A 25,958-nucleotide genomic window follows, 5' to 3' on the forward strand; every position below is an offset into this window, starting at 1 on the left:
GCACCAGTCCCTCCTGCAGCAAAGCACCCCCACAACATGATGCTGCCACCCCCGTGCTTCACGGTTGGGATGGTGTTCTTCAGCTTGCAAGCCTCCCCCATTTTCCTCCAAACATAACAATGATCATTATGGCCAATCAGTTCTATTTTTGTTTCATCAGACCAGAGGACATTTCTCCAAAAAGTACGATCTTTGTCCCCATGTGTAGTTGCAAACAGTAGTCTGGCTTTTTTATGACGATTCTGGAGCAGTGGCTTCTTCCTTGCTCAGGTTATGTCGATATAGGACTCGTTTTACTGTGGATATAGATACTTTTGTACCTGTTTCCTCCAGCATCTTCACAAGGTCCTTTGCTGTTGTTCTGGGATTGATTTGCACTTTTCACACCAAAGTACGTTCATCTGTAGGAGACAGAACGTGTCTCCTTCCTGAGCGGTATGACGGCTGCGTGGTCCCATGGTGTTTATACTTGCATACTATTGTTTGTACAGATGAACGTGGTACCTTCAGGCCTTGAAATACATCCACAGGTACACCTCCAATTGACTCAAATTATGCCAATTAGCCTATCAGAAGCTTCTAAAGCCATGACATCATTTTCTGGAATTTTCCAAGCTGTTTAAAGGCACAGTCAACCTAGTGTATGTAAACTTCTGACCCACTGGAATTGTGATACAGTGAATTTTAAGTGAAATAATCTGTCTGTAAACAATTGTTGGAAAAATTCCTTGCGTTATGCACAAAGTAGATGTCCTAACCGACTTGACAAAACTATAGTTTGTTAACAAGAAATGTGTGGAGAGGTTGACTCCAACCTAAGTGTATGTAAACTTCCAACTTCAACTGTATGTACAAATAAAGTTTAACAATGCAACAAAAAAAAACAATAAAATAAATAAATAAAATAAAACAATTTGTTAGTAGCCCATAAAAATGGCTGCCTCCGTAACCATTCTCATCTAACAGCGTGGCTACTAGTGATAATACTTATTGTTAGGCATTGTAACTTCAGTTTATATAAAAACAAGTACAAATCTAATTTTTTTTGACCCCATAAATAGGACACTCACCTCACATTCAACCCCCCTCCTTAGCCAGGACTGCCGTTGCCTCCAGACAGAAACCCACACACCGGGAATGTGACACTAGAGTGATATGGGTTCCTGGAGTAAACAGACAGGCAGAAATGGTTGGGTAGTGTACAATGTTTTGAATATCTGTGTTGTAAAAACAGCCTACGAGTGAACTTATGCACTCTGTTTTTCCACCACCCACAACTAAGTGGCACATTCCAGGCCAAGATTTCCAGTTCTGTTATTGACCACCTTCAAGCTATCACAAGAACAAATAAACTGCCTCCTTTTTATTTTTTACCTGAGTGGCCCGGAGGAGGAGGGCAGGAGAGAAAAAAAGACGCGTCCTGCAAATCAGCAGACAGTCTTGTGATCTGCATGTTTTACTGGGAATGACCAGCCAGGCTTTCAAGTAGCCAAGGAAGGGTAGCGTATTGTAAAGGGAAGAGCAGTAGCCAGGGTAGCGTATTGTAAAGGGAAGAGCAGTAGCCAGGGTAGCGTATTGTAAAGGGAAGAGCAGTAGCCAGGGTAGCGTATTGTAAAGGGAAGAGCAGTAGCCAGGGTAGCGTATTGTAAAGGGAAGAGCAGTAGCCAGGGTAGCGTATTGTAAAGGGAAGAGCAGTAGCCAGGGTAGCGTATTGTAAAGGGAAGAGCAGTAGCCAGGGTAGCGTATTGTAAAGGGAAGAGCAGTAGCCAGGGTAGCGTATTGTAAAGGGAAGAGCAGTAGCCAGGGTAGCGTATTGTAAAGGGAAGAGCAGTAGCCAGGGTAGCGTATTGTAAAGGGAAGAGCAGTAGCCAGGGTAGCGTATTGTAAAGGGAAGAGCAGTAGCCAGGGTAGCGTATTGTAAAGGGGAAGAGCAGTAGCCAGGGTAGCGTATTGTAAAGGGAAGAGCAGTAGCCAGGGTAGCGTGTTGCAGGGGAAGAGCAGTAGCCAGGGTAGCGTATTGTAAAGGGAAGAGCAGTAGCCAGGGTAGCGTATTGTAAAGGGAAGAGCAGTAGCCAGGGTAGCGTATTGCAGGGGAAGAGCAGTAGCCAGGGTAGCGTATAGTAAAGGGAAGAGCAGTAGCCAGGGTAGCGTATTGCAGGGGAAGAGCAGTAGCCAGGGTAGCGTATTGTAAAGGGAAGAGCAGTAGCCAGGGTAGCGTATTGTAAAAGGGAAGAGCAGTAGCCAGGGTAGCGTATTGCAGGGGAAGAGCAGTAGCCAGGGTAGCGTATTGTAAGGGGAAGAGCAGTAGCCAGGGTAGCGTATTGCAAAGGGAAGAGCAGTAGCCAGGGTAGCGTATTGTAAAGGGAAGAGCAGTAGCCAGGGTAGCGTATTGCAAAGGGAAGAGCAGTAGCCAGGGTAGCGTATTGTAAAGGGAAGAGCAGTAGCCAGGGTAGCGTATTGTAAAGGGAAGAGCAGTAGCCAGGGTAGCGTATTGTAAAGGGAAGAGCAGTAGCCAGGGTAGCGTATTGTAAAGGGAAGAGCAGTAGCCAGGGTAGCGTATTGTAAAGGGAAGAGCAGTAGCCAGGGTAGCGTATTGTAAAGGGAAGAGCAGTAGCCAGGGTAGCGTATTGTAAAGGGAAGAGCAGTAGCCAGGGTAGCGTATTGTAAAGGGAAGAGCAGTAGCCAGGGTAGCGTATTGCAAGGGAAGAGCAGTAGCCAGGGTAGCGTATTGCAAGGGGAAGAGCAGTAGCCAGGGTAGCGTATTGTAAAGGGAAGAGCAGTAGCCAGGGTAGCGTATTGTAAAGGGAAGAGCAGTAGCCAGGGTAGCGTATTGTAAAGGGGAAGAGCAGTAGCCAGGGTAGCGTATTGTAAAGGGAAGAGCAGTAGCCAGGGTAGCGTATTGCAAAGGGAAGAGCAGTAGCCAGGGTAGCGTATTGCAAGGGGAAGAGCAGTAGCCAGGGTAGCGTATTGTAAAGGGAAGAGCAGTAGCCAGGGTAGCGTATTGCAAGGGAAGAGCAGTAGCCAGGGTAGCGTATTGCAAGGGAAGAGCAGTAGCCAGGGTAGCGTATTGTAGGGGAAGAGCAGTAGCCAGGGTAGCGTATTGTAAAGGGAAGAGCAGTAGCCAGGGTAGCGTATTGCAGGGGAAGAGCAGTAGCCAGGGTAGCGTATTGTAAAGGGAAGAGCAGTAGCCAGGGTAGCGTATTGTAAAGGGAAGAGCAGTAGCCAGGGTAGCGTATTGTAAAGGGAAGAGCAGTAGCCAGGGTAGCGTATTGTAAAGGGAAGAGCAGTAGCCAGGGTAGCGTATTGTAAAGGGAAGAGCAGTAGCCAGGGTAGCGTATTGCAGGGGAAGAGCAGTAGCCAGGGTAGCGTATTGTAAAGGGAAGAGCAGTAGCCAGGGTAGCGTATTGTAAAGGGAAGAGCAGTAGCCAGGGTAGCGTATTGTAAAGGGAAGAGCAGTAGCCAGGGTAGCGTATTGTAAAGGGAAGAGCAGTAGCCAGGGTAGCGTATGAAGGGAAGAGCAGTAGCCAGGGTAGCGTATTGTAAAGGGAAGAGCAGTAGCCAGGGTAGCGTATTGTAAAGGGAAGAGCAGTAGCCAGGGTAGCGTATTGCAGGGGAAGAGCAGTAGCCAGGGTAGCGTATTGTAAAGGGAAGAGCAGTAGCCAGGGTAGCGTATTGTAAAGGGTAGAGCGGTAGCCAGGGTAGCGTATTGCAGGGGAAGAGCAGTAGCCAGGGTAGCGTATTGTAAAGGGAAGAGCAGTAGCCAGGGTAGCGTATTGTAAAGGGAAGAGCAGTAGCCAGGGTAGCGTATTGTAAAGGGAAGAGCAGTAGCCAGGGTAGCGTGTTGTAAAGGGAAGAGCAGTAGCCAGGGTAGCGTATTGTAAAGGGAAGAGCAGTAGCCAGGGTAGCGTATTGTAAAGGGAAGAGCAGTAGCCAGGGTAGCGTATTGCAGGGGAAGAGCAGTAGCCAGGGTAGCGTATTGTAAAGGGGAAGAGCAGTAGCCAGGGTGCGGATTGTAAAGGGAAGAGCAGTAGCCAGGGTAGCGTATTGCAGGGGAAGAGCAGTAGCCAGGGTAGCGTATTGTAAAGGGAAGAGCAGTAGCCAGGGTAGCGTATTGACAGGGGAAGAGCAGTAGCCAGGGTAGCGTATTGTAAAGGGAAGAGCAGTAGCCAGGGTAGCGTATTGCAGGGGAAGAGCAGTAGCCAGGGTAGCGTATTGTAAAGGGAAGAGCAGTAGCCAGGGTAGCGTATTGTAAAGGGAAGAGCAGTAGCCAGGGTAGCGTATTGCAGGGGAAGAGCAGTAGCCAGGGTAGCGTATTGTAAAGGGAAGAGCAGTAGCCAGGGTAGCGTATTGCAGGGGAAGAGCAGTAGCCAGGGTAGCGTATTGTAAAAAGAAGAGCAGTAGCCAGGGTAGCGTATTGCAGGGGAAGAGCAGTAGCCAGGGTAGCGTATTGCAGGGGAAGAGCAGTAGCCAGGGTAGCGTATAGTAAAGGGAAGAGCAGTAGCCAGGGTAGCGTATTGTAAAGGGAAGAGCAGTAGCCAGGGTAGCGTATTGTAAAGGGAAGAGCAGTAGCCAGGGTAGCGTATTGTAAAGGGAAGAGCAGTAGCCAGGGTAGCGTATTGCAGGGGAAGAGCAGTAGCCAGGGTAGCGTATTGTAAAGGGAAGAGCAGTAGCCAGGGTAGCGTATTGTAAAGGGAAGAGCAGTAGCCAGGGTAGCGTATTGTAAAGGGAAGAGCAGTAGCCAGGGTAGCGTATTGCAGGGGAAGAGCAGTAGCCAGGGTAGCGTATTGTAAAGGGAAGAGCAGTAGCCAGGGTAGCGTATTGTAAAGGGAAGAGCGGTAGCCAGGGTAGCGTATTGCAAGGGGAAGAGCAGTAGCCAGGGTAGCGTATTGTAAAGGGAAGAGCAGTAGCCAGGGTAGCGTATTGCAGGGAAGAGCAGTAGCCAGGGTAGCGTATTGTAAAGGGAAGAGCAGTAGCCAGGGTAGCGTATTGTAAAGGGAAGAGCAGTAGCCAGGGTAGCGTATTGTAAAGGGAAGAGCAGTAGCCAGGGTAGCGTATTGTAAAGGGAAGAGCAGTAGCCAGGGTAGCGTATTGCAAAGGGAAGAGCAGTAGCCAGGGTAGCGTATTGTAAAGGGAAGAGCAGTAGCCAGGGTAGCGTATTGCAAAGGGAAGAGCAGTAGCCAGGGTAGCGTATTGTAAAGGGAAGAGCAGTAGCCAGGGTAGCGTATTGTAAGGGGAAGAGCAGTAGCCAGGGTAGCGTATTGTCAAGGGAAGAGCAGTAGCCAGGGTAGCGTATTGTAAAGGGAAGAGCAGTAGCCAGGGTAGCGTATTGTAAAGGGAAGAGCAGTAGCCAGGGTAGCGTATTGTAAAGGGAAGAGCAGTAGCCAGGGTAGCGTATTGTAAAGGGAAGAGCAGTAGCCAGGGTAGCGTATTGTAAAGGGAAGAGCAGTAGCCAGGGTAGCGTATTGCAGGGGAAGAGCAGTAGCCAGGGTAGCGTTTGTAAAGGGAAGAGCAGTAGCCAGGGTAGCGTATTGTAAAGGGAAGAGCAGTAGCCAGGGTAGCGTATTGTAAGGGAAGAGCAGTAGCCAGGGTAGCGTATTGTAAAGGGAAGAGCAGTAGCCAGGGTAGCGTATTGTAAAGGGAAGAGCAGTAGCCAGGGTAGCGTATTGTAAAGGGAAGAGCAGTAGCCAGGGTAGCGTATTGCAGGGGAAGAGCAGTAGCCAGGGTAGCGTATTGTAAAGGGGAAGAGCAGTAGCCAGGGTAGCGTATTGTAAAGGGAAGAGCAGTAGCCAGGGTAGCGTATTGCAAGGGGAAGAGCAGTAGCCAGGGTAGCGTATTGAAAGGGGAAGAGCAGTAGCCAGGGTAGCGTATTGTAAAGGGAAGAGCAGTAGCCAGGGTAGCGGATTGTAAAGGGAAGAGCAGTAGCCAGGGTAGCGTATTGTAAAGGGAAGAGCAGTAGCCAGGGTAGCGTATTGTAAAGGGAAGAGCAGTAGCCAGGGTAGCGTATTGTAAAGGGAAGAGCAGTAGCCAGGGTAGCGTATTGTAAAGGGAAGAGCAGTAGCCAGGGTAGCGTATTGTAAAGGGAAGAGCAGTAGCCAGGGTAGCGTATTGTAAAGGGAAGAGCAGTAGCCAGGGTAGCGTATTGTAAAGGGGAAGAGCAGTAGCCAGGGTAGCGTATTGTAAAGGGAAGAGCAGTAGCCAGGGTAGCGTATTGTAAAGGGAAGAGCAGTAGCCAGGGTAGCGTATTGTAAAGGGAAGAGCAGTAGCCAGGGTAGCGTATTGCAGGGGAAGAGCAGTAGCCAGGGTAGCGTATTGTAAAGGGAAGAGCAGTAGCCAGGGTAGCGTATTGTAAAGGGAAGAGCAGTAGCCAGGGTAGCGTATTGCAGGGGAAGAGCAGTAGCCAGGGTAGCGTATTGTAAAGGGAAGAGCAGTAGCCAGGGTAGCGTATTGTAAAGGGAAGAGCAGTAGCCAGGGTAGCGTATTGTAAAGGGAAGAGCAGTAGCCAGGGTAGCGTATTGCAGGGGAAGAGCAGTAGCCAGGGTAGCGTATTGTAAAGGGAAGAGCAGTAGCCAGGGTAGCGTATTGTAAAGGGAAGAGCAGTAGCCAGGGTAGCGTGTTGCAAGGGGAAGAGCAGTAGCCAGGGTAGCGTATTGTAAAGGGAAGAGCAGTAGCCAGGGTAGCGTATTGTAAAGGGAAGAGCAGTAGCCAGGGTAGCGTATTGTAAGGGGAAGAGCAGTAGCCAGGGTAGCGTATTGTAAAGGGAAGAGCAGTAGCCAGGGTAGCGTATTGTACAGGGAAGAGCAGTAGCCAGGGTAGCGTATTGTAAAGGGAAGAGCAGTAGCCAGGGTAGCGTATTGTAAAGGGGAAGAGCAGTAGCCAGGGTAGCGTATTGCAAAGGGAAGAGCAGTAGCCAGGGTAGCGTATTGCAGGGGAAGAGCAGTAGCCAGGGTAGCGTATTGCAAAGGGAAGAGCAGTAGCCAGGGTAGCGTATTGTAGGGGAAGAGCAGTAGCCAGGGTAGCGTATTGTAAAGGGAAGAGCAGTAGCCAGGGTAGCGTATTGTAAAGGGAAGAGCAGTAGCCAGGGTAGCGTATTGCAGGGGAAGAGCAGTAGCCAGGGTAGCGTATTGTAAAGGGAAGAGCAGTAGCCAGGGTAGCGTATTGTAGGGGAAGAGCAGTAGCCAGGGTAGCGTATTGCAGGGGAAGAGCAGTAGCCAGGGTAGCGCCAATACAGCCCAGTGACCCTGATGAACAATATATTAAACTGGAGGACTCATGACATGTTGGTATAACATGAAGCATAACGTGACCATTTTTCCCTGGTTGTTCTATGTCATTAAAAAGGGGTAGAATAAGGATTTACTGTGACATAGAAGGTATGTTTGGTACCTGCAGGCTACACATTTCATCCTAGAGACAAACTGTTTTCTGTACAGTAGAAACATTCTGTGAATACTTACGAGGAAATCGCAGATTTATCTCATATGAACATAAACGTGTGGGATTCTCCGAATCAGAGTCCGCCCTCTGTGAGTATCACTATAAAATACAGGATTCGCTAAACAGATGCGGCGATCAAGTTTCTTCGAGATGCGGCCACACCAAGTTAAACTGAATGATCCTATCTCCTTGGAAACCAAAAACATATCGACGACACCCTATCCTAACTCAGACAGAATCAATCATGCCAGAGAATCTACGGAGAGCACTGTTGCTCATTCCAAGACCAACGGACTGAGTTCACAATTACATCCCGGGTGGGATCAGAGAAACAGCAGGGGAAAAAAAAAACTAGTAGACATCACTTTCCTGGACTGAGGCCAGAGCGAAGCTGGTCTCGCTCCTTTGGCTGCGAGCTATTTTTTGGCCTGGCCTCAGCACGACTGTCAAGAGAAGAGGACAACAGACCTTTACTTCATCCTATCCTAGCGGGAACCAACCAGGCAGGCAACGTCAGCATACAAGTAAATGACCCATAGCATTCTTAAATTCCTCTGAAAGTGGCATTGTGTGTGTGTGTGTGTAAAGTAGTGGAAGTCATTGAGTAATAGTGGGATGGCAGGTATAATTTACAAGCCAATGATCAATACTGTTCCGGCATTGTCCACAGCGGATGCTAACTGACAGGCTAGCCCACAGCGGATGCTAACTGACAGGCTAGCCCACAGCGGATGCTAACTGACAGCCTAGTCCACAGCGGATGCTAACTGACAGGCTAGCCCACAGCGGATGCTAACTGACAGGCTAGCCCACAGCGGATGCTAACTGACAGCCTAGCCCACAGCGGATGCTAACTGACAGGCTAGCCCACAGCGGATGCTAACTGACAGGCTAGCCCACAGCGGATGCTAACTGACAGGCTAGCCCACAGCGGATGCTAACTGACAGGCTAGCCCACAGCGGATGCTAACTGACAGGCTAGCCCACAGCGGATGCTAACTGACAGGCTAGTCCACAGCGGATGCTAACTGACAGCCTAGCCCACAGCGGATGCTAACTGACAGCCTAGCCCACAGCGGATGCTAACTGACAGCCTAGCCCACAGCGGATGCTAACTGACAGCCTAGCCCACAGCGGATGCTAACTGACAGCCTAGCCCACAGCGGATGCTAACTGACAGGCTAGCCCACAGCGGATGCTAACTGACAGGCTAGCCCACAGCGGATGCTAACTGACAGGCTAGCCCACAGCGGATGCTAACTGACAGGCTAGCCCACAGCGGATGCTAACTGACAGGCTAGCCCACAGCGGATGCTAACTGACAGCCTAGCCCACAGCGGATGCTAACTGACAGCCTAGCCCACAGCGGATGCTAACTGACAGGCTAGCCCACAGCGGATGCTAACTGACAGGCTAGCCCCACAACGGATGCTAACTGACAGCCTAGCCCATTGTCCATTCCTGTTGGGTGAACCTATCTATAATTCACAGTTGTGACAGCTGTCAATGTATCCCTCTCACACTTTCTCTTTCAATGAATAAGAATCACATTATTCTCAAAGTCCTGTGAAAGTGTTATTGTATTTGAGTTGGGTACGGAAACCATTCATATTCAACTTTGGAGATTCACCTCAATCTGCATTGTATCCTTATTGTACATACAGTCTTTATACTGTATCTGTTAACTACCTAATATTACAACTTATTCTAGTAAATAAAACCTTGAATTATTTGTGGCATTAAGTTAATTTGTGAGCGATTGGGTTATTGAGGTTTCCAGGGGTCAAAAAAAGACTGAAACTTAAGTCTCAGATGGACTGTCTGAGGCCAAGTTATCCTCCCCATTCACGTCATAAAGTCACAGCCATCTTGCTTTTAAGGAAAGAGGATGATTTTTGTACATGTATTAAAACTGCAAGTTGGACCATTTCCAGTTGCCTTGCTCAGGTAGTCCAAGGACTGACAAGCTCAGTTCTGGTGACAAAAGAAAAAAAAAGGACCTACTCCAAAATAAATTCTAATAAAATGACGCTGACACCATCTATAATATACATTTCCACCGGTTAAAAATGACGTTAAATTAAAATGTTTACATATTGAACCATGCATATAGCATTGGCTATATTATCAGATGTGCTATTAGCAATAAGAATCATCACCTGTAGCCCAACAAGCAGCATAGCGATACAGAAAGTACATGGCTGAAGAATGGGGTGTGTCCATTTACCCCAACATCCTGATTATTATTCTTAATATTTGTTTCTACTACAAAGTACATCATCGCCCCTTTAAGACGTCGTCGCCCCTTTAAGACGTCTGGTACGCAGCCGCTCCTAAACCATGCTTGAAACGCTGGTTGTAAAACGATGCCACATAAGCAATTGAAGGAGTAGAAAAATAAAATGTTGTAGAGATGGAAACCTGGCATCCCTCTCTTTTCTAACAAAGGCTAAAACTGTTTTCAAAAGTGTTTCCACGCAATTAGATTAAGAATTGTTGTGTATTGACTGCTTGTCAGAATACATGTTTGTCTCCTATGGCTCTCCAAACTGGAATGGACACCGAGAGGAATATTACTCACTAAGTACACAAGCCGACCAGGTAAACAGATCAACTATTGTCTATAATAACACCATTACCTGACCAGGTAAACTACTGTCTGGTTTAGTTTAATAACACCATTACCTGACCAGGTAAACTACTGTCTGGTTTAGTTTAATAACACCATTACCTGACCAGGTAAACTACTGTCTGGTTTAGTATAATAACACCATTACCTGACCAGGTAAACAGATCAACTATTGTATGGTTTAGTATATAACACCATTACCTGACCAGGTAAACTACTGTCTGGTTTAGTATAATAACACCATTACCTGACCAGGTAAACTACTGTCTGGTTTAGTATAATAACACCATTACCTGACCAGGTAAACAGATCAACTATTGTATGGTTTAGTATATAACACCATTACCTGACCAGGTAAACTACTGTCTGGTTTAGTATAATAACACCATTACCTGACCAGGTAAACTACTGTCTGGTTTAGTATAATAACACCATTACCTGACCAGGTAAACTACTGTCTGGTTTAGTTTAATAACACCATTACCTGACCAGGTAAACTACTGTCTGGTTTAGTATATAACACCATTACCTGACCAGGTAAACTACTGTCTGGTTTGGTATAATAACACCATTACCTGACCAGGTAAACTACTGTCTGGTTTAGTTTAATAACACCATTACCTGACCAGGTAAACTACTGTCTGGTTTAGTTTAATAACACCATTACCTGACCAGGTAAACTACTGTCTGGTTTAGTATAATAACACCATTACCTGACCAGGTAAACTACTGTCTGGTTTAGTATAATAACACCATTACCTGACCAGGTAAACTACTGTCTGGTTTAGTATATAACACCATTACCTGACCAGGTAAACTATTGTCTGGTTTAGTATATAACACCATTACCTGACCAGGTAAACTACTGTCTGGTTTAGTATAATAACACCATTACCTGACCAGGTAAACTACTGTCTGGTTTAGTTTAATAACACCATTACCTGACCAGGTAAACTACTGTCTGGTTTAGTATAATAACACCATTACCTGACCAGGTAAACTACTGTCTGGTTTAGTATATAACACCATTACCTGACCAGGTAAACTACTGTCTGGTTTAGTTTAATAACACCATTACCTGACCAGGTAAACTACTGTCTGGTTTAGTATAATAACACCATTACCTGACCAGGTAAACTACTGTCTGGTTTAGTTTAATAACACCATTACCTGACCAGGTAAACTACTGTCTGGTTTAGTATAATAACACCATTACCTGACCAGGTAAACTACTGTCTGGTTTAGTTTAATAACACCATTACCTGACCAGGTAAACTACTGTCTGGTTTAGTTTAATAACACCATTACCTGACCAGGTAAACTACTGTCTGGTTTAGTTTAATAACACCATTACCTGACCAGGTAAACTACTGTCTGGTTTAGTTTAATAACACCATTACCTGACCAGGTAAACAGATCATCTATTGTCTGGTTTAGTATATAACACCATTACCTGACCAGGTAAACTACTGTCTGGTTTAGTTTAATAACACCATTACCTGACCAGGTAAACAGATCATCTATTGTCTGGTTTAGTATATAACACCATTACCTGACCAGGTAAACTACTGTCTGGTTTAGTTTAATAACACCATTACCTGACCAGGTAAACTACTGTCTGGTTTAGTTTAATAACACCATTACCTGACCAGGTAAACTACTGTCTGGTTTAGTTTAATAACACCATTACCTGACCAGGTAAACAGATCATCTATTGTCTGGTTTAGTATATAACACCATTACCTGACCAGATAATCTATTGTCTGGTTTAGTTTAATAACACCATTACCTGACCAGGTAAACAGATCATCTATTGTCTGGTTTAGTTTAATAACACCATTACCTGACCAGGTAAAGAGATCAACTATTGTTCAGTATAATAACACCATTACCTGACCAGGTAAACTACTGTCTGGTTTAGTATATAACACCATTACCTGACCAGGTAAACTACTGTCTGGTTTAGTATAATAACACCATTACCTGACCAGGTAAACTACTGTCTGGTTTAGTATAATAACACCATTACCTGACCAGGTAAACAGATCAACTATTGTATGGTTTAGTATATAACACCATTACCTGACCAGGTAAACTACTGTCTGGTTTAGTATAATAACACCATTACCTGACCAGGTAAACAGATCAACTATTGTATGGTTTAGTATATAACACCATTACCTGACCAGGTAAACTACTGTCTGGTTTAGTATAATAACACCATTACCTGACCAGGTAAACTACTGTCTGGTTTAGTATAATAACACCATTACCTGACCAGGTAAACTACTGTCTGGTTTAGTTTAATAACACCATTACCTGACCAGGTAAACTACTGTCTGGTTTAGTATATAACACCATTACCTGACCAGGTAAACTACTGTCTGGTTTGGTATAATAACACCATTACCTGACCAGGTAAACTACTGTCTGGTTTAGTTTAATAACACCATTACCTGACCAGGTAAACTACTGTCTGGTTTAGTTTAATAACACCATTACCTGACCAGGTAAACTACTGTCTGGTTTAGTATAATAACACCATTACCTGACCAGGTAAACTACTGTCTGGTTTAGTATAATAACACCATTACCTGACCAGGTAAACTACTGTCTGGTTTAGTTTAATAACACCATTACCTGACCAGGTAAACAGATCATCTATTGTCTGGTTTAGTATATAACACCATTACCTGACCAGGTAAACTACTGTCTGGTTTAGTTTAATAACACCATTACCTGACCAGGTAAACAGATCATCTATTGTCTGGTTTAGTATATAACACCATTACCTGACCAGGTAAACTACTGTCTGGTTTAGTTTAATAACACCATTACCTGACCAGGTAAACTACTGTCTGGTTTAGTTTAATAACACCATTACCTGACCAGGTAAACTACTGTCTGGTTTAGTTTAATAACACCATTACCTGACCAGGTAAACTACTGTCTGGTTTAGTTTAATAACACCATTACCTGACCAGGTAAACAGATCATCTATTGTCTGGTTTAGTTTAATAACACCATTACCTGACCAGGTAAACAGATCAACTATTGTTCAGTATAATAACACCATTACCTGACCAGGTAAACTACTGTCTGGTTTAGTATATAACACCATTACCTGACCAGGTAAACTACTGTCTGGTTTAGTTTAATAACACCATTACCTGACCAGGTAAACAGATCAACTATTGTCTATAATAACACCATTACCTGACCAGGTAAACTACTGTCTGGTTTAGTATATAACACCATTACCTGACCAGGTAAACTACTGTCTGGTTTAGTATAATAACACCATTACCTGACCAGGTAAACTACTGTCTGGTTTAGTTTAATAACACCATTACCTGACCAGGTAAACTACTGTCTGGTTTAGTTTAATAACACCATTACCTGACCAGGTAAACTACTGTCTGGTTTGGTATAATAACACCATTACCTGACCAGGTAAACTACTGTCTGGTTTAGTTTAATAACACCATTACCTGACCAGGTAAACAGATCAACTATTGTTCAGTATAATAACACCATTACCTGACCAGGTAAACTACTGTCTGGTTTAGTATATAACACCATTACCTGACCAGGTAAACAGATCATCTATTGTCTGGTTTAGTTTAATAACACCATTACCTGACCAGGTAAACTACTGTCTGGTTTGGTATAATAACACCATTACCTGACCAGGTAAACTACTGTCTGGTTTAGTTTAATAACACCATTACCTGACCAGGTAAACTACTGTCTGGTTTAGTATAATAACACCATTACCTGACCAGGTAAACTACTGTCTGGTTTAGTATAATAACACCATTACCTGACCAGGTAAACTACTGTCTGGTTTAGTATATAACACCATTACCTGACCAGGTAAACTATTGTCTGGTTTAGTATATAACACCATTACCTGACCAGGTAAACTACTGTCTGGTTTAGTATAATAACACCATTACCTGACCAGGTAAACTACTGTCTGGTTTAGTTTAATAACACCATTACCTGACCAGGTAAACTACTGTCTGGTTTAGTATAATAACACCATTACCTGACCAGGTAAACTATTGTCTGGTTTAGTTTAATAACACCATTACCTGACCAGGTAAACTACTGTCTGGTTTAGTTTAATAACACCATTACCTGACCAGGTAAACTACTGTCTGGTTTAGTTTAATAACACCATTACCTGACCAGGTAAACTACTGTCTGGTTTAGTTTAATAACACCATTACCTGACCAGGTAAACTACTGTCTGGTTTAGTATAATAACACCATTACCTGACCAGGTAAACTACTGTCTGGTTTAGTATATAACACCATTACCTGACCAGGTAAACTACTGTCTGGTTTAGTTTAATAACACCATTACCTGACCAGGTAAACTACTGTCTGGTTTAGTATAATAACACCATTACCTGACCAGGTAAACTACTGTCTGGTTTAGTTTAATAACACCATTACCTGACCAGGTAAACTACTGTCTGGTTTAGTTTAATAACACCATTACCTGACCAGGTAAACAGATCATCTATTGTCTGGTTTAGTATATAACACCATTACCTGACCAGGTAAACTACTGTCTGGTTTAGTTTAATAACACCATTACCTGACCAGGTAAACAGATCATCTATTGTCTGGTTTAGTATATAACACCATTACCTGACCAGGTAAACTACTGTCTGGTTTAGTTTAATAACACCATTACCTGACCAGGTAAACTACTGTCTGGTTTAGTTTAATAACACCATTACCTGACCAGGTAAACTACTGTCTGGTTTAGTTTAATAACACCATTACCTGACCAGGTAAACAGCTATTGTCTGGTTTAGTATATAACACCATTACCTGACCAGGTAATCTATTGTCTGGTTTAGTTTAATAACACCATTACCTGACCAGGTAAACATATCTATTGTCTGGTTTAGTTTAATAACACCATTACCTGACCAGGTAAACAGATCAACTATTGTTCAGTATAATAACACCATTACCTGACCAGGTAAACTACTGTCTGGTTTAGTATATAACACCATTACCTGACCAGGTAAACTACTGTCTGGTTTAGTTTAATAACACCATTACCTGACCAGGTAAACAGATCAACTATTGTCTATAATAACACCATTACCTGACCAGGTAAACTACTGTCTGGTTTAGTATATAACACCATTACCTGACCAGGTAAACTACTGTCTGGTTTAGTATAATAACACCATTACCTGACCAGGTAAACTACTGTCTGGTTTAGTTTAATAACACCATTACCTGACCAGGTAAACTACTGTCTGGTTTAGTTTAATAACACCATTACCTGACCAGGTAAACATACTGTTGGTTTAGTTTAATAACACCATTACCTGACCAGGTAAACTACTGTCTGGTTTAGTTTAATAACACCATTACCTGACCAGGTAAACAGATCATCTATTGGTTCAGTATATAACACCATTACCTGACCAGGTAAACAGATCAACTATTGTTCAGTATAATAACACCATTACCTGACCAGGTAAACTACTGTCTGGTTTAGTATATAACACCATTACCTGACCAGGTAAACAGATCATCTATTGTCTGGTTTAGTTTAATAACACCATTACCTGACCAGGTAAACAGATCAACTATTGTCTATAATAACACCATTACCTGACCAGGTAAACAGATCAACTATTGTCTATAATAACACCATTACCTGACCAGGTAAATAGGTGGCAAAAACAGTAGGAGTATAAGGTTCCATCCTGAGTGTGAATGAGCTTTACCACACTGCTGTCTGAGTTGAGGCTGCTGTGATGCACATTGGACCATTTAAATCTGAACGTCGGTGTCAGCAACAATCATGAATGGCAGTTCAGCGCACACAGCTTAACAGAGAAAATAAAATACATTTGGGAATATATTTCCTAGAAACAGACATGCTTCTGTCTGTGATCTCCAAACCATCAATCCCCAACTCTCGCTCACAATGAAATCATCAATAATCTCGCAATGTTTTTCCAGGGGAGGGTACAATGAACATAAAAATAATAATTGAATAAACATTTTAAAATTCTCCAGCGGTTGCTAGTTACCTTGTCTTTCCACTTTGGCCTTTCCAATAGGTAGGACAAAGTCTTTATGCATAACCTCCTCAGACAGGTCAAAGGGCACTCCATACATCAGCTCATTCTCCAGGAACACCACTGTTGGAGGAGAAATACAACACAAGGTGGTTTTGATTAGCAGGCGTTAACAGCACAGGAATTTACATGTCTGTACTACAGGACATGAGCAGATCGCCAGTGATTCCCCTCATCTGTACTACAGGACATGAGCAGATCGCCAGTGATTCCCCTCATCTGTACTACAGGACATGAGCAGATCGCCAGTGATTCCCCTCATCTGTACTACAGGACATGAGCAGATCGCCAGTGATTCCCCTCATCTGTACTACAGGACATGAGCAGATCGCCAGTGATTCCCCTCATCTGTACTACAGGACATGAGCAGATCGCCAGTGATTCCCCTCATCTGTACTACAGGACATGAGCAGATCGCCAGTGATTCCCCTCATCTGTACTACAGGACATGAGCAGATCGCCAGTGATTCCCCTCATCTGTACTACAGGACATGAGCAGATCGCCAGTGATTCCCCTCATCTGTACTACAGGACATGAGCAGATCGCCAGTGATTCCCCTCATCTGTACTACAGGACATGAGCAGATCGCCAGTGATTCCCCTCATCTGTACTACAGGACATGAGCAGATCGCCAGTGATTCCCCTCATCTGTACTACAGGACATGAGCAGATCGCCAGTGATTCCCCTCATCTGTACTACAGGACATGAGCAGATCGCCAGTGATTCCCCTCATCTGTACTACAGGACATGAGCAGATCGCCAGTGATTCCCCTCATCTGTACTACAGGACATGAGCAGATCGCCAGTGATTCCCCTCATCTGTACTACAGGACATGAGCAGATCGCCAGTGATTCCCCTCATCTATACTACAGGACATGAGCAGATCGCCAGTGATTCCCCTCATCTGTACTACAGGACATGAGCAGATCGCCAGTGATTCCCCTCATCTGTACTACAGGACATGAGCAGATCGCCAGTGATTCCCCTCATCTGTACTACAGGACATGAGCAGATCGCCAGTGATTCCCCTCATCTGTACTACAGGACATGAGCAGATCGCCAGTGATTCCCCTCATCTGTACTACAGGACATGAGCAGATCGCCAGTGATTCCCCTCATCTGTACTACAGGACATGAGCAGATCGCCAGTGATTCCCCTCTTGTCGCCTTGGAACCTTCTCCAATACCGTTGAGGGAGGAAACATGAAAAGGGGATTAGTACCCTATTCCCTTTGTAGAGCAGTACATTTCAACAGAGCCTTATGGGCCCCTGGTTAACAGTAGTGGAATACGGTGATAAACTCAGGGGCGGGGGGGGGGGGGGGAAAGAAACTTTCTCTCACTGTCAACTGCATTTATTTTCAGCAAACTTAACATGTGTAAATATTTGTATGAACATAAGATTCAACAACTGAGACATAAACTGAACAAGTTCCACAGACATGTGACTAACACAAATGGAATAATGTGTCCCTGAACAAAGGGGGGGGGTCAAAATCAAAAGTAACAGTCAGTATCTGGCGTGGCCACCAGCTGCATTAAGTACTGCAGTGCGTCTCCTCCTCGTGGACTGCACCAGATTTACCAGTTCTTGCTTCTTAGGCGTCTCACAGTACGGACATTGCAATTTATTGCCCTGGCCACATCTGCAGTCCTCATGCCTCCTAAGGCATGTTCACGCAGATGAGCAGGGACCCTGGGCATCTTTCTTTTGGTGTTTTTCAGAGTCAGTAGAAAGGCCTCTTTAGTGTCCTAAGTTTTCATAGCTGTGACCTTAATTGCCTACCGTCTGTAAGCTGTTAGTGTCTTAACGACCGTTCCACAGGTGCATGTTCATTGATTGTTTATGGTTCATTGAAGAAGCATTGGGGAAACAGTGTTTAAACCCTTTACAATGAAGATCTGTGAAGTTATTTGGATGTTTTACGAATTATCTTTGAAAGACAAGGTCCTGAAAAAGGGACGTTTCTTTTTTTTGCTGAGTTTATTTGGTACACAACTCAATACTCACCAGGGTTGTCGTCCCTGATAGCTGCTTTAAGAAGTCCTCTGGCATCCTCAGAGTTCCAGGGGCTGACTACTTTGAGGCCTGGGCAGTGGCCGTACCAGGCAGCGAAGCACTGGGAGTGTTGTGCTGCCACGCCTGCAGACAAAGAAAATCAAAAAGTTCCCAAACGATCTCAGAATAAAATTCAAAACGAAGCAAAGAGTCTATATAGATTAATACAATCCTGGTCCTGAGGAAACAAAAGGGGCCAAAAACAAAAAAATGTGGACCCCTTTGGGTCCCCGGGACCAGGATTGGGAAACAACTGGCATAGATGTTTGTTTATTTTACCTGCGGAGGAGCCGTTGGGTCCACGGAACACAATGGGGACAGGTTGGAATCCAGCTGACATGTAGTAAGTCTTAGCAGCTGAGTTGATCACCTGGTCGATGGCTTGCATGGAGAAGTTCCAGGTCATGAACTCACAGATTGGCCTCAGCCCGGCCTGGAAACACAGCATGACGGATGACTCAAATGGCAGCCTATATAGCACACTTCCTTTGGCCACGGCCCATGCACACGATGAGAAGGCGGTCATCTATCTACCAAAATCAGATTTAGACATTCAATCGTTTTTGTGTTTTATTATATTTAACACTCAATAGAAAAGGGTTAGTGAAGAGATGCTTGTACAACTTTACTTTCTATAGGAATAGGACATTTCCATACATACCATTATAATAAGAGTAATTGACTTACGAATGCAGCACCAACAGCAATGCCTGCAAAGCCCATCTATAAAGGGCGAGGAGAAAACGCATCCGTTATATTCCTTAAGACACCATCAGACTGACAACATAGAAACAACAACTTTCAAAATAAACTGTCTTGTGGTCTTGTTTACCTCTGTGATTGGCGTGTCGATAATACGTTTGTCTCCATATTTCTTCCACAGCCCTCTGCTGACCTACGAATACACAAGATAAGATAAATTAATACCATTCAGGCTGTCAAATAAACCATAGGTTGTTTGAAAAAAATAAAAAATAAATAAGTAAATTTTTAACCACTTTTGAATCCACGATAGTTTGTCGTACATCGTTATCAAGACAGTCTAGTTTTGGTGTACAGTGCCTTCGGAAAGTATTCAGATCCATTTACTTTTTCCACATTGTTAGGTTACAACCTTATTCTAAAATGTATTAAAATTGCCCCCCCCCCATCTACACACAATACCCCATAATGACATCACAATACCCCATAATGACGTCACAATACCCCATAATGACGTCACAATACCCCATAATGACATCACAATACCCCATAATGACATCACAATACCCCATAATGACATCACAATACCCCATAATGACAAAGCAAAAACTCTTTATTTTTTTTTAGAAATGTTTCCACACCATGCGCTCTCGCCACTGGTGTCCCCCAGGGCTCTGTTCTAGGCCCTCTCCTATTCTCGCTATACACCAAGTCACTTGTCTCTGTCATATCCTCACATGGTCTCTCCTATCAATGCTATGCAGACAACACACAATTAATCTTCTCCTTTCCCCCTTCTGATAACCAGGCGGCGAGTCGCATCTCTGCATGTCTGTCAGACATATCAGTGTGGATGACGGATCACCAGCTCAAGCTGAACCTCGGCAAGACGGAGCTGCTCTTCCTCCCGGGGAAGGACTGCCCGTTCCATGATCTCGCCATCACGGTTGACAACTCCCTTGTGTCCTCCTCCCAGAGTGCTAAGAACCTTGGCGTGATCCTGGACAACACCCTGTCATTCTCCACTAACATCAAGGCGGTGACCCGATCCTGTAGGTTCATGCTCTACAACATTCGCAGAGTACGACCCTGCCTCACACAGGAAGCGGCGCAGGTCCTAATCCAGGCACTTGTCATCTCCCGTCTGGATTACTGCAACTCGCTGTTGGCTGGGCTCCCTGCTTGTGCCATTAAACCCCTACAACTCATCCAGAACGCCGCAGCCCGTCTGGTGTTCAACCTTCCCAAGTTCTCTCACGTCACCCCGCTCCTCCGCTCTCTCCACTGGCTTCCAGTTGAAGCTCGCATCTGCTACAAGACCATGGTGCTTGCCTACGGAGCTGTGAGGGGAACGGCACCTCCGTACCTTCATGCTCTGATCAGGCCCTACACCCAAACAAGGGCACTGCGTTCATCCACCTCTGGCCTGCTCGCCTCCCTACCTCTGAGGAAGCACAGTTCCCGCTCAGCCAGGTCAAAACTGTTCGCTGCTCTGGCACCCCAATGGTGGAACAAGCTCCCTCACGACGCCAGGACAGCGGAGTCAATCACCACCTTCCGGAGACACCTGAAACCCCACCTCTTTAAGGAATACCTGGGATAGGATAAAGTAATCCTTCTAACCCCCCCCCCCCCCTTAAAAGATATAGATGCACTATTGTAAAGTGGTTGTTCCACTGGATATCATAAGGTGAATGCACCATTTTGTAAGTCTGCTAAATGACTTAAATGTTAAATGTTATGTTTCCTAATAATTTTAAAGCCTGAAAAAAAAAATCATAGTTTACACAAGTATTCAGACTCTTTCACTCAGTATTTTGTTTGAAGTACATTTGGCAGCGATTACAGCCTCGAGTCTTCTTGGGTACGACGCTACAAGCTTGGCACACCTGTATTTGGGGTGTTTCTCCCATTCTTCTCTGCAGATCCTCTCAAGCTCTGTCAGGTTGGATGGGGAGCGTCGCTGCACAGCTATTCTCCTTAGACCTCTCTCATTACCAAGCTGTTTCTCCCACAGGACCGGTTCTGACTGGATGTTTTGTTTGTCGCAACATTTTCAGTAAACCCTTGACACTGTCGTTCCTGAAATGCCCAGGAGGTTTTTACCGGAGCCGGCGCGCCTGGCACCGACGATCCTACCACTCTCAAAGTCACTTAGGTCACTCGTTCTAACATTCAACCGAACAGTAACTGAATGCCTCGATGCCCGTCTGCCTGCTTTTATATATATATCAAGCCACAACCACAAGACTCACTGTCTGTAGGAGCGATCCATTTTGGTGAATGGGCTGGTGTACCTAATAATTACCTTGTAGGCTCCATCATACTGAGCCACCTCCTCCCCCAGGAGGAAGACTCTCTCATCCCTCTCCAGTTCCTCATCCATGGCCTGGTTGAGAGCATCTCGGACATTCACCTGAAATAAGGACAAATTTCACTACACACAAAAAAAACGACATAATAAAATACAGTGCATTCAGAAAGTATTCAAACCTTCCCTTTGTCCACTGTTATTTTACAGCCTTTTTCTAAAATTGTTTTTAATCCAACAAAATCCACACACAATACCCCATAATGACAAAGCGAAAACATATATTTAGACATTTTTGCTAATGTATTAAAAATAAAAACAAACGCCTTATTTACATAAGTATTCAGACCCTTTGCTATGAGACTCGAAATTGAGCTCAGGTGCATCCTGTTTCCATTGATCATCCTTGAGATGTTTCTACAACTTGATTGGAGTCCACCTGTGGTAAATTCAATTGATTTGGACATGATTTGGAAAGGCACACACCTGTCTATATAAGGTCCCACAGTTGACAGTGCATGTCAGAGCAAAAACCAAGCCATGAGGTGAAAGGAATTGTTCGTAGAGCTCCGAGACAGGATTGTGTCGAGGCACAGAACTGGGGAAGGGTACCAAAACATTTCTGCAGCATTGAAGGTCCCCAAGAACACAGTGGCCTCCATCATTCTTAAATGGAATTAGTTTGGAACCACCAAGACTCTTCTTAGAGCTGGCCGACCGGCCAAACTGAGCTATCGGGGGAGAAGGGCCTTGGTCAGGGAGGTGACCAAGAACCTGATGGTCACTCTGACAGAGCTCTAGAGTTCCTCTGTGGAGATGGGAGAAACTTCCAGAAGGACAACCATCTCTGCAGCACTCCACCAATCAGGCCTTTATGGTAGAGTGGCCAGACAGAAGCCACTCCTCAGTAAAAGGCACATGACAGCCCGCTTGGAGTTTGCCAAAAGGCACCTAAAGACTCTGACCGTGAGAAACAAGATTCTCTGGTCTGATGAAACCAAGATTGAACTCTTTGGCCTGAATGGAAAGAGCCCCCTCTGGAGGAAACCTGGCACCATCCTTCCGGTGAAGCATGGTGGTGGCAGCATAATGCTGTGGGGATGTTTTTCAGCGGCAGGGACTGGGAGAGTAGTCAGGATCGAGGGAAAGATGAACGGAGCAAAGAACAGAGATCCTTGATGAAAACCTGCTCCAGAGCACTCAGGACCTCAGACTGGAGTGAAGGTTCACCTTCCAACAGGACAATGACCCTAAGCACACAGCCAAGACAACGCAGGAGTGGCTTCCGGACAAGTCTCTAAATGTCCATGAGTGGCCCGGACCTGAACCCAATTAAACATCCCTGGAGAGACCTGAAAATATCTGTCCAGCAACACTCCCCATGCAACCTGACAGAGCTTGAGAGGATCTGCAGAGAAGAATGGGAGAAACTCCCCAAATACAGGTGTGCCAAGCTTGTAGCGTCATACCCAAGAAGACTTGAGGCTGTAATCACTGCCAAAGGTGTTTCAACAAAGTACTGAGTAAAGAGTCTGACTACTTGTGTAAATGTGATATTTCAGTTTATTTTTAATAAATTTGCAAACATTTCTAAAAATCTGTTTTGCTTTGTCATTATGGGGTATTGTGTGTAGATTGACGAGGGGAAAAAAATGTTGTTTAATCAATTTTAGAATAAGGCTGTAACGTAACAAAATGTGGAAAAAGTAAATGGGTCTGAATACTTAACGAATGCACTGCTTGTGTTTTATATAGAGCTGTTCATTACAAGCTACATCTCAAAGTCACTTTAAAAAACAAAAAAGTTGGGGCTGAGTTAACATCCTGGTTCTAGACCCATATCCTCCTCTTACCACCAGAGATCCATGGAGACAGCAGTTCACATTCAAGTCATTATCCCTCACAGTCCAATTGATCCATTAAGGTGTGAGAATGCTTCAGGTAGGGTGTGGGCTAGGTGAACACATTAAGGTGTGAGAATGCTTCAGGTAGGCTGTGGGCTAGGTGAATCCATTAAGGTGTGAGAATGCTTCAGGTAGGCTGTGGGCTAGGTGAACACATTAAGGTGTGAGAATGCTTCAGGTAGGCTGTGGGCTAGGTGAATCCATTAAGGTGTGAGAATGCTTCAGGTAGGCTGTGGGCTAGGTGAACACATTAAGGTGTGAGAATGCTTCAGGTAGGCTGTGGGCTAGGTGAACACATTAAGGTGTGAGAATGCTTCAGGTAGGCTGTGGGCGAGGTGAACACATTAAGGTGTGAGAATGCTTCAGGTAGGCTGTGGGCTAGGTGAACACATTAAGGTGTGAGAATACTTCAGGTAGGCTGTGGGCGAGGTGAACACATTAAGGTGTGAGAATGCTTCAGGTAGGCTGTGGGCTAGGTGAACACATTAAGGTGTGAGAATGCTTCAGGTAGGCTGTGGGCTAGGTGAACACATTAAGGTGTGAGAATACTTCAGGTAGAGTGTGGGCTAGGTGAACTCATTAATGGGTGAGAGAATGCATCAGGTAGGCTGTGGGCTAGGTGAACACATTAAGGTGTGAGAATACTTCAGGTAGGCTAGGTGAACACATTAAGGTGTGAGAATGCTTCAGGTAGGCTGTGGGCTAGGTGAACACAAGGTGTGAGAATGCTTCAGGTAGGCTGTGGGCTAGGTGAACACATTAAGGTGTGAGAATACTTCAGGTAGGCTAGGTGAACACATTAAGGTGTGAGAATGCTTCAGGTAGGCTGTGGGCTAGGTGAACACATTAAGGTGTGAGAATGCTTCAGGTAGGCTGTGGGCTAGGTGAACACATTAAGGTGTGAGAATGCTTCAGGTAGGCTAGGTGAACACATTAAGGTGTGAGAATGCTTCAGGTAGGCTGTGGGCTAGGTGAATACATTAAGGTGTGAGAATGCTTCAGGTAGGCTGTGGGCTAGGTGAACACATTAAGGTGTGAGAATGCTTCAGGTAGGCTAGGTGAACACATTAAGGTGTGAGAATGCTTCAGGTAGGCTGTGGGCTAGGTGAACACATTAAGGTGTGAGAATGCTTCAGGTAGGCTAGGTGAACACATTAAGGTGTGAGAATGCTTCAGGTAGGCTGTGGGCTAGGTGAACACATTAAGGTGTGAGAATGCTTCAGGTAGGCTGTGGGCTAGGTGAACACATTAAGGTGTGAGAATGCTTCAGGTAGGCTAGGTGAACACATTAAGGTGTGAGAATGCTTCAGGTAGGCTGTAGGCTAGGTGAACCCATTAAGGTGTGAGAATGCTTCAGGTAGGCTGTGGGCTAGGTGAACACATTAAGGTGTGAGAATGCTTCAGGTAGGCTGTGGGCTAGGTGAACACATTAAGGTGTGAGAATGCTTCAGGTAGGCTGTGGGCTAGGTGAACACATTAAGGTGTGAGAATGCTTCAGGTAGGCTGTCAGCTAGGTGAACTGAACAAGTGTGCTCCAAACTCCCTTAAGACCTTGGCTTGAAAAACGATTAGGAAGAAAAAAAAAAAACAGCAATAGTACTGTTTGTCCATTTTGAGACGCCGTAACCAGTATTCTCTTCCTCAATGGTCAGAATGAATCTAAGATAACTCAAGAAATCTGTCATTGACATAATTGCCGTAGAGATCTTAGTCACGCAATTTTACATCTAAGACGTTTGGTGAGTATTTCTCAATGAAACAATGTGCATGAAAACACATGGTCGCTCGTTGAACAACAAATACTTGAAGAATCCCTACAGTTGACCAATCACGGACGAAGGTTTGGTGTGCCCGAACAGCCTGAAGAAAAACAAAAAAACCTACCCTAGTCCAAAACAATAACATGACAAAATGTCTTCATAATATATGCATAAACTCTCCCCGAACTGTTTCCGCAGGGAAGCATGCGGACGCCTTAAGAGGCTGAGTGACAGGATGCTCGACGCTGTGACTGTGTTTAGCTCCTACCTTCACTAGTTGTTATTCTCTGTGCCTCAGTCGGTAGAGCATGGCGCTCGCCACGCCGGTGTGGTGGGTTCAATTCCCACGGGGAACAAGTACAAAAAAAAAATGTATGCACTCACTACTGACTAACTTGATCTGGTAAGAGTGTTTGCTAAATTACCAAACTGTAAAATGTTTAAACTGTTTCCGTAAAATGTCATTTATTGTTAATGTCAAACAAACAGAAGATCTAACGAAACGCTGCCCAGCCCCGGGTAGCCCAACGGCCAGCCCAGCCCCGGGTAGCCCAACGGCCAGCCCATCCCCGGGTAGCCCAACGGCCAGCCCAGCCCCGGGTAGCCCATCCCCGTGTAGCCCAACGGCCAGCCCAACCCCGGGTAGCCCAACGGCCAGCCCAACCCCGGGTAGCCCAACGGCCAGCCCATCCCCGGGTAGCCCAACGGCCAGCCCAGCCCCGGGTAGCCCATCCCCGGGTAGCCCAACGGCCAGCCCAGCCCCGGGTAGCCCAACGGCCAGCCCATCCCCGGGTAGCCCAACGGCCAGCCCAGCCCCGGGTCGCCCAACGGCCAGCCCAGCCCCGGGTAGCCCAACGGCCAGCCCAGCCCCGGGTAGCCCAACGGCCAGCCCAGCCCCGGGTAGCCCAACGGCCAGCCCAGCCCCGGGTAGCCCAACGGCCAGCCCAGCCCCGGGTAGCCCAACGGCCAGCCCAGCCCCGGGTAGCCCAACGGCTAGCCCAGCCCCGGGTAGCCCAACGGCTAGCCCAGCCCCG

The 25,958-nt window shown here is 45.4% G+C and overlaps 1 protein-coding gene and 2 long non-coding RNA genes across 3 annotated transcripts in view; 2 read left to right on the forward strand and 1 right to left on the reverse strand.

Annotated features, from left to right (window-relative positions):
• LOC106566255 (pyruvate dehydrogenase E1 component subunit beta, mitochondrial) overlaps window positions 1–25,958 on the reverse strand; it is a 43,630-nt gene that overhangs the window by 16,224 nt on the left and 1,448 nt on the right. The window contains 8 exon segments of the mRNA XM_045691994.1: window positions 1,071–1,085; window positions 1,087–1,163; window positions 16,138–16,248; window positions 18,200–18,331; window positions 18,527–18,680; window positions 18,935–18,970; window positions 19,080–19,142; window positions 21,258–21,365. Coding sequence (XP_045547950.1) covers window positions 1,071–1,085; window positions 1,087–1,163; window positions 16,138–16,248; window positions 18,200–18,331; window positions 18,527–18,680; window positions 18,935–18,970; window positions 19,080–19,142; window positions 21,258–21,365 — 696 coding nt within the window.
• Window positions 23,279–24,140, forward strand: LOC106566256 (uncharacterized). The gene is made up of 3 exons (XR_006758121.1): window positions 23,279–23,311; window positions 23,955–24,079; window positions 24,120–24,140. It is a non-coding gene; the product is annotated as an uncharacterized lncRNA (long non-coding RNA).
• LOC123725584 (uncharacterized) lies at window positions 24,231–24,559 on the forward strand. The gene is made up of 3 exons (XR_006758120.1): window positions 24,231–24,269; window positions 24,310–24,434; window positions 24,522–24,559. It is a non-coding gene; the product is annotated as an uncharacterized lncRNA (long non-coding RNA).

This window comes from Salmo salar, chromosome ssa12 (assembly GCF_905237065.1).
Source record: "Salmo salar chromosome ssa12, Ssal_v3.1, whole genome shotgun sequence".
In the NCBI taxonomy this organism is placed as follows: Eukaryota; Metazoa; Chordata; class Actinopteri; order Salmoniformes; family Salmonidae; genus Salmo; species Salmo salar.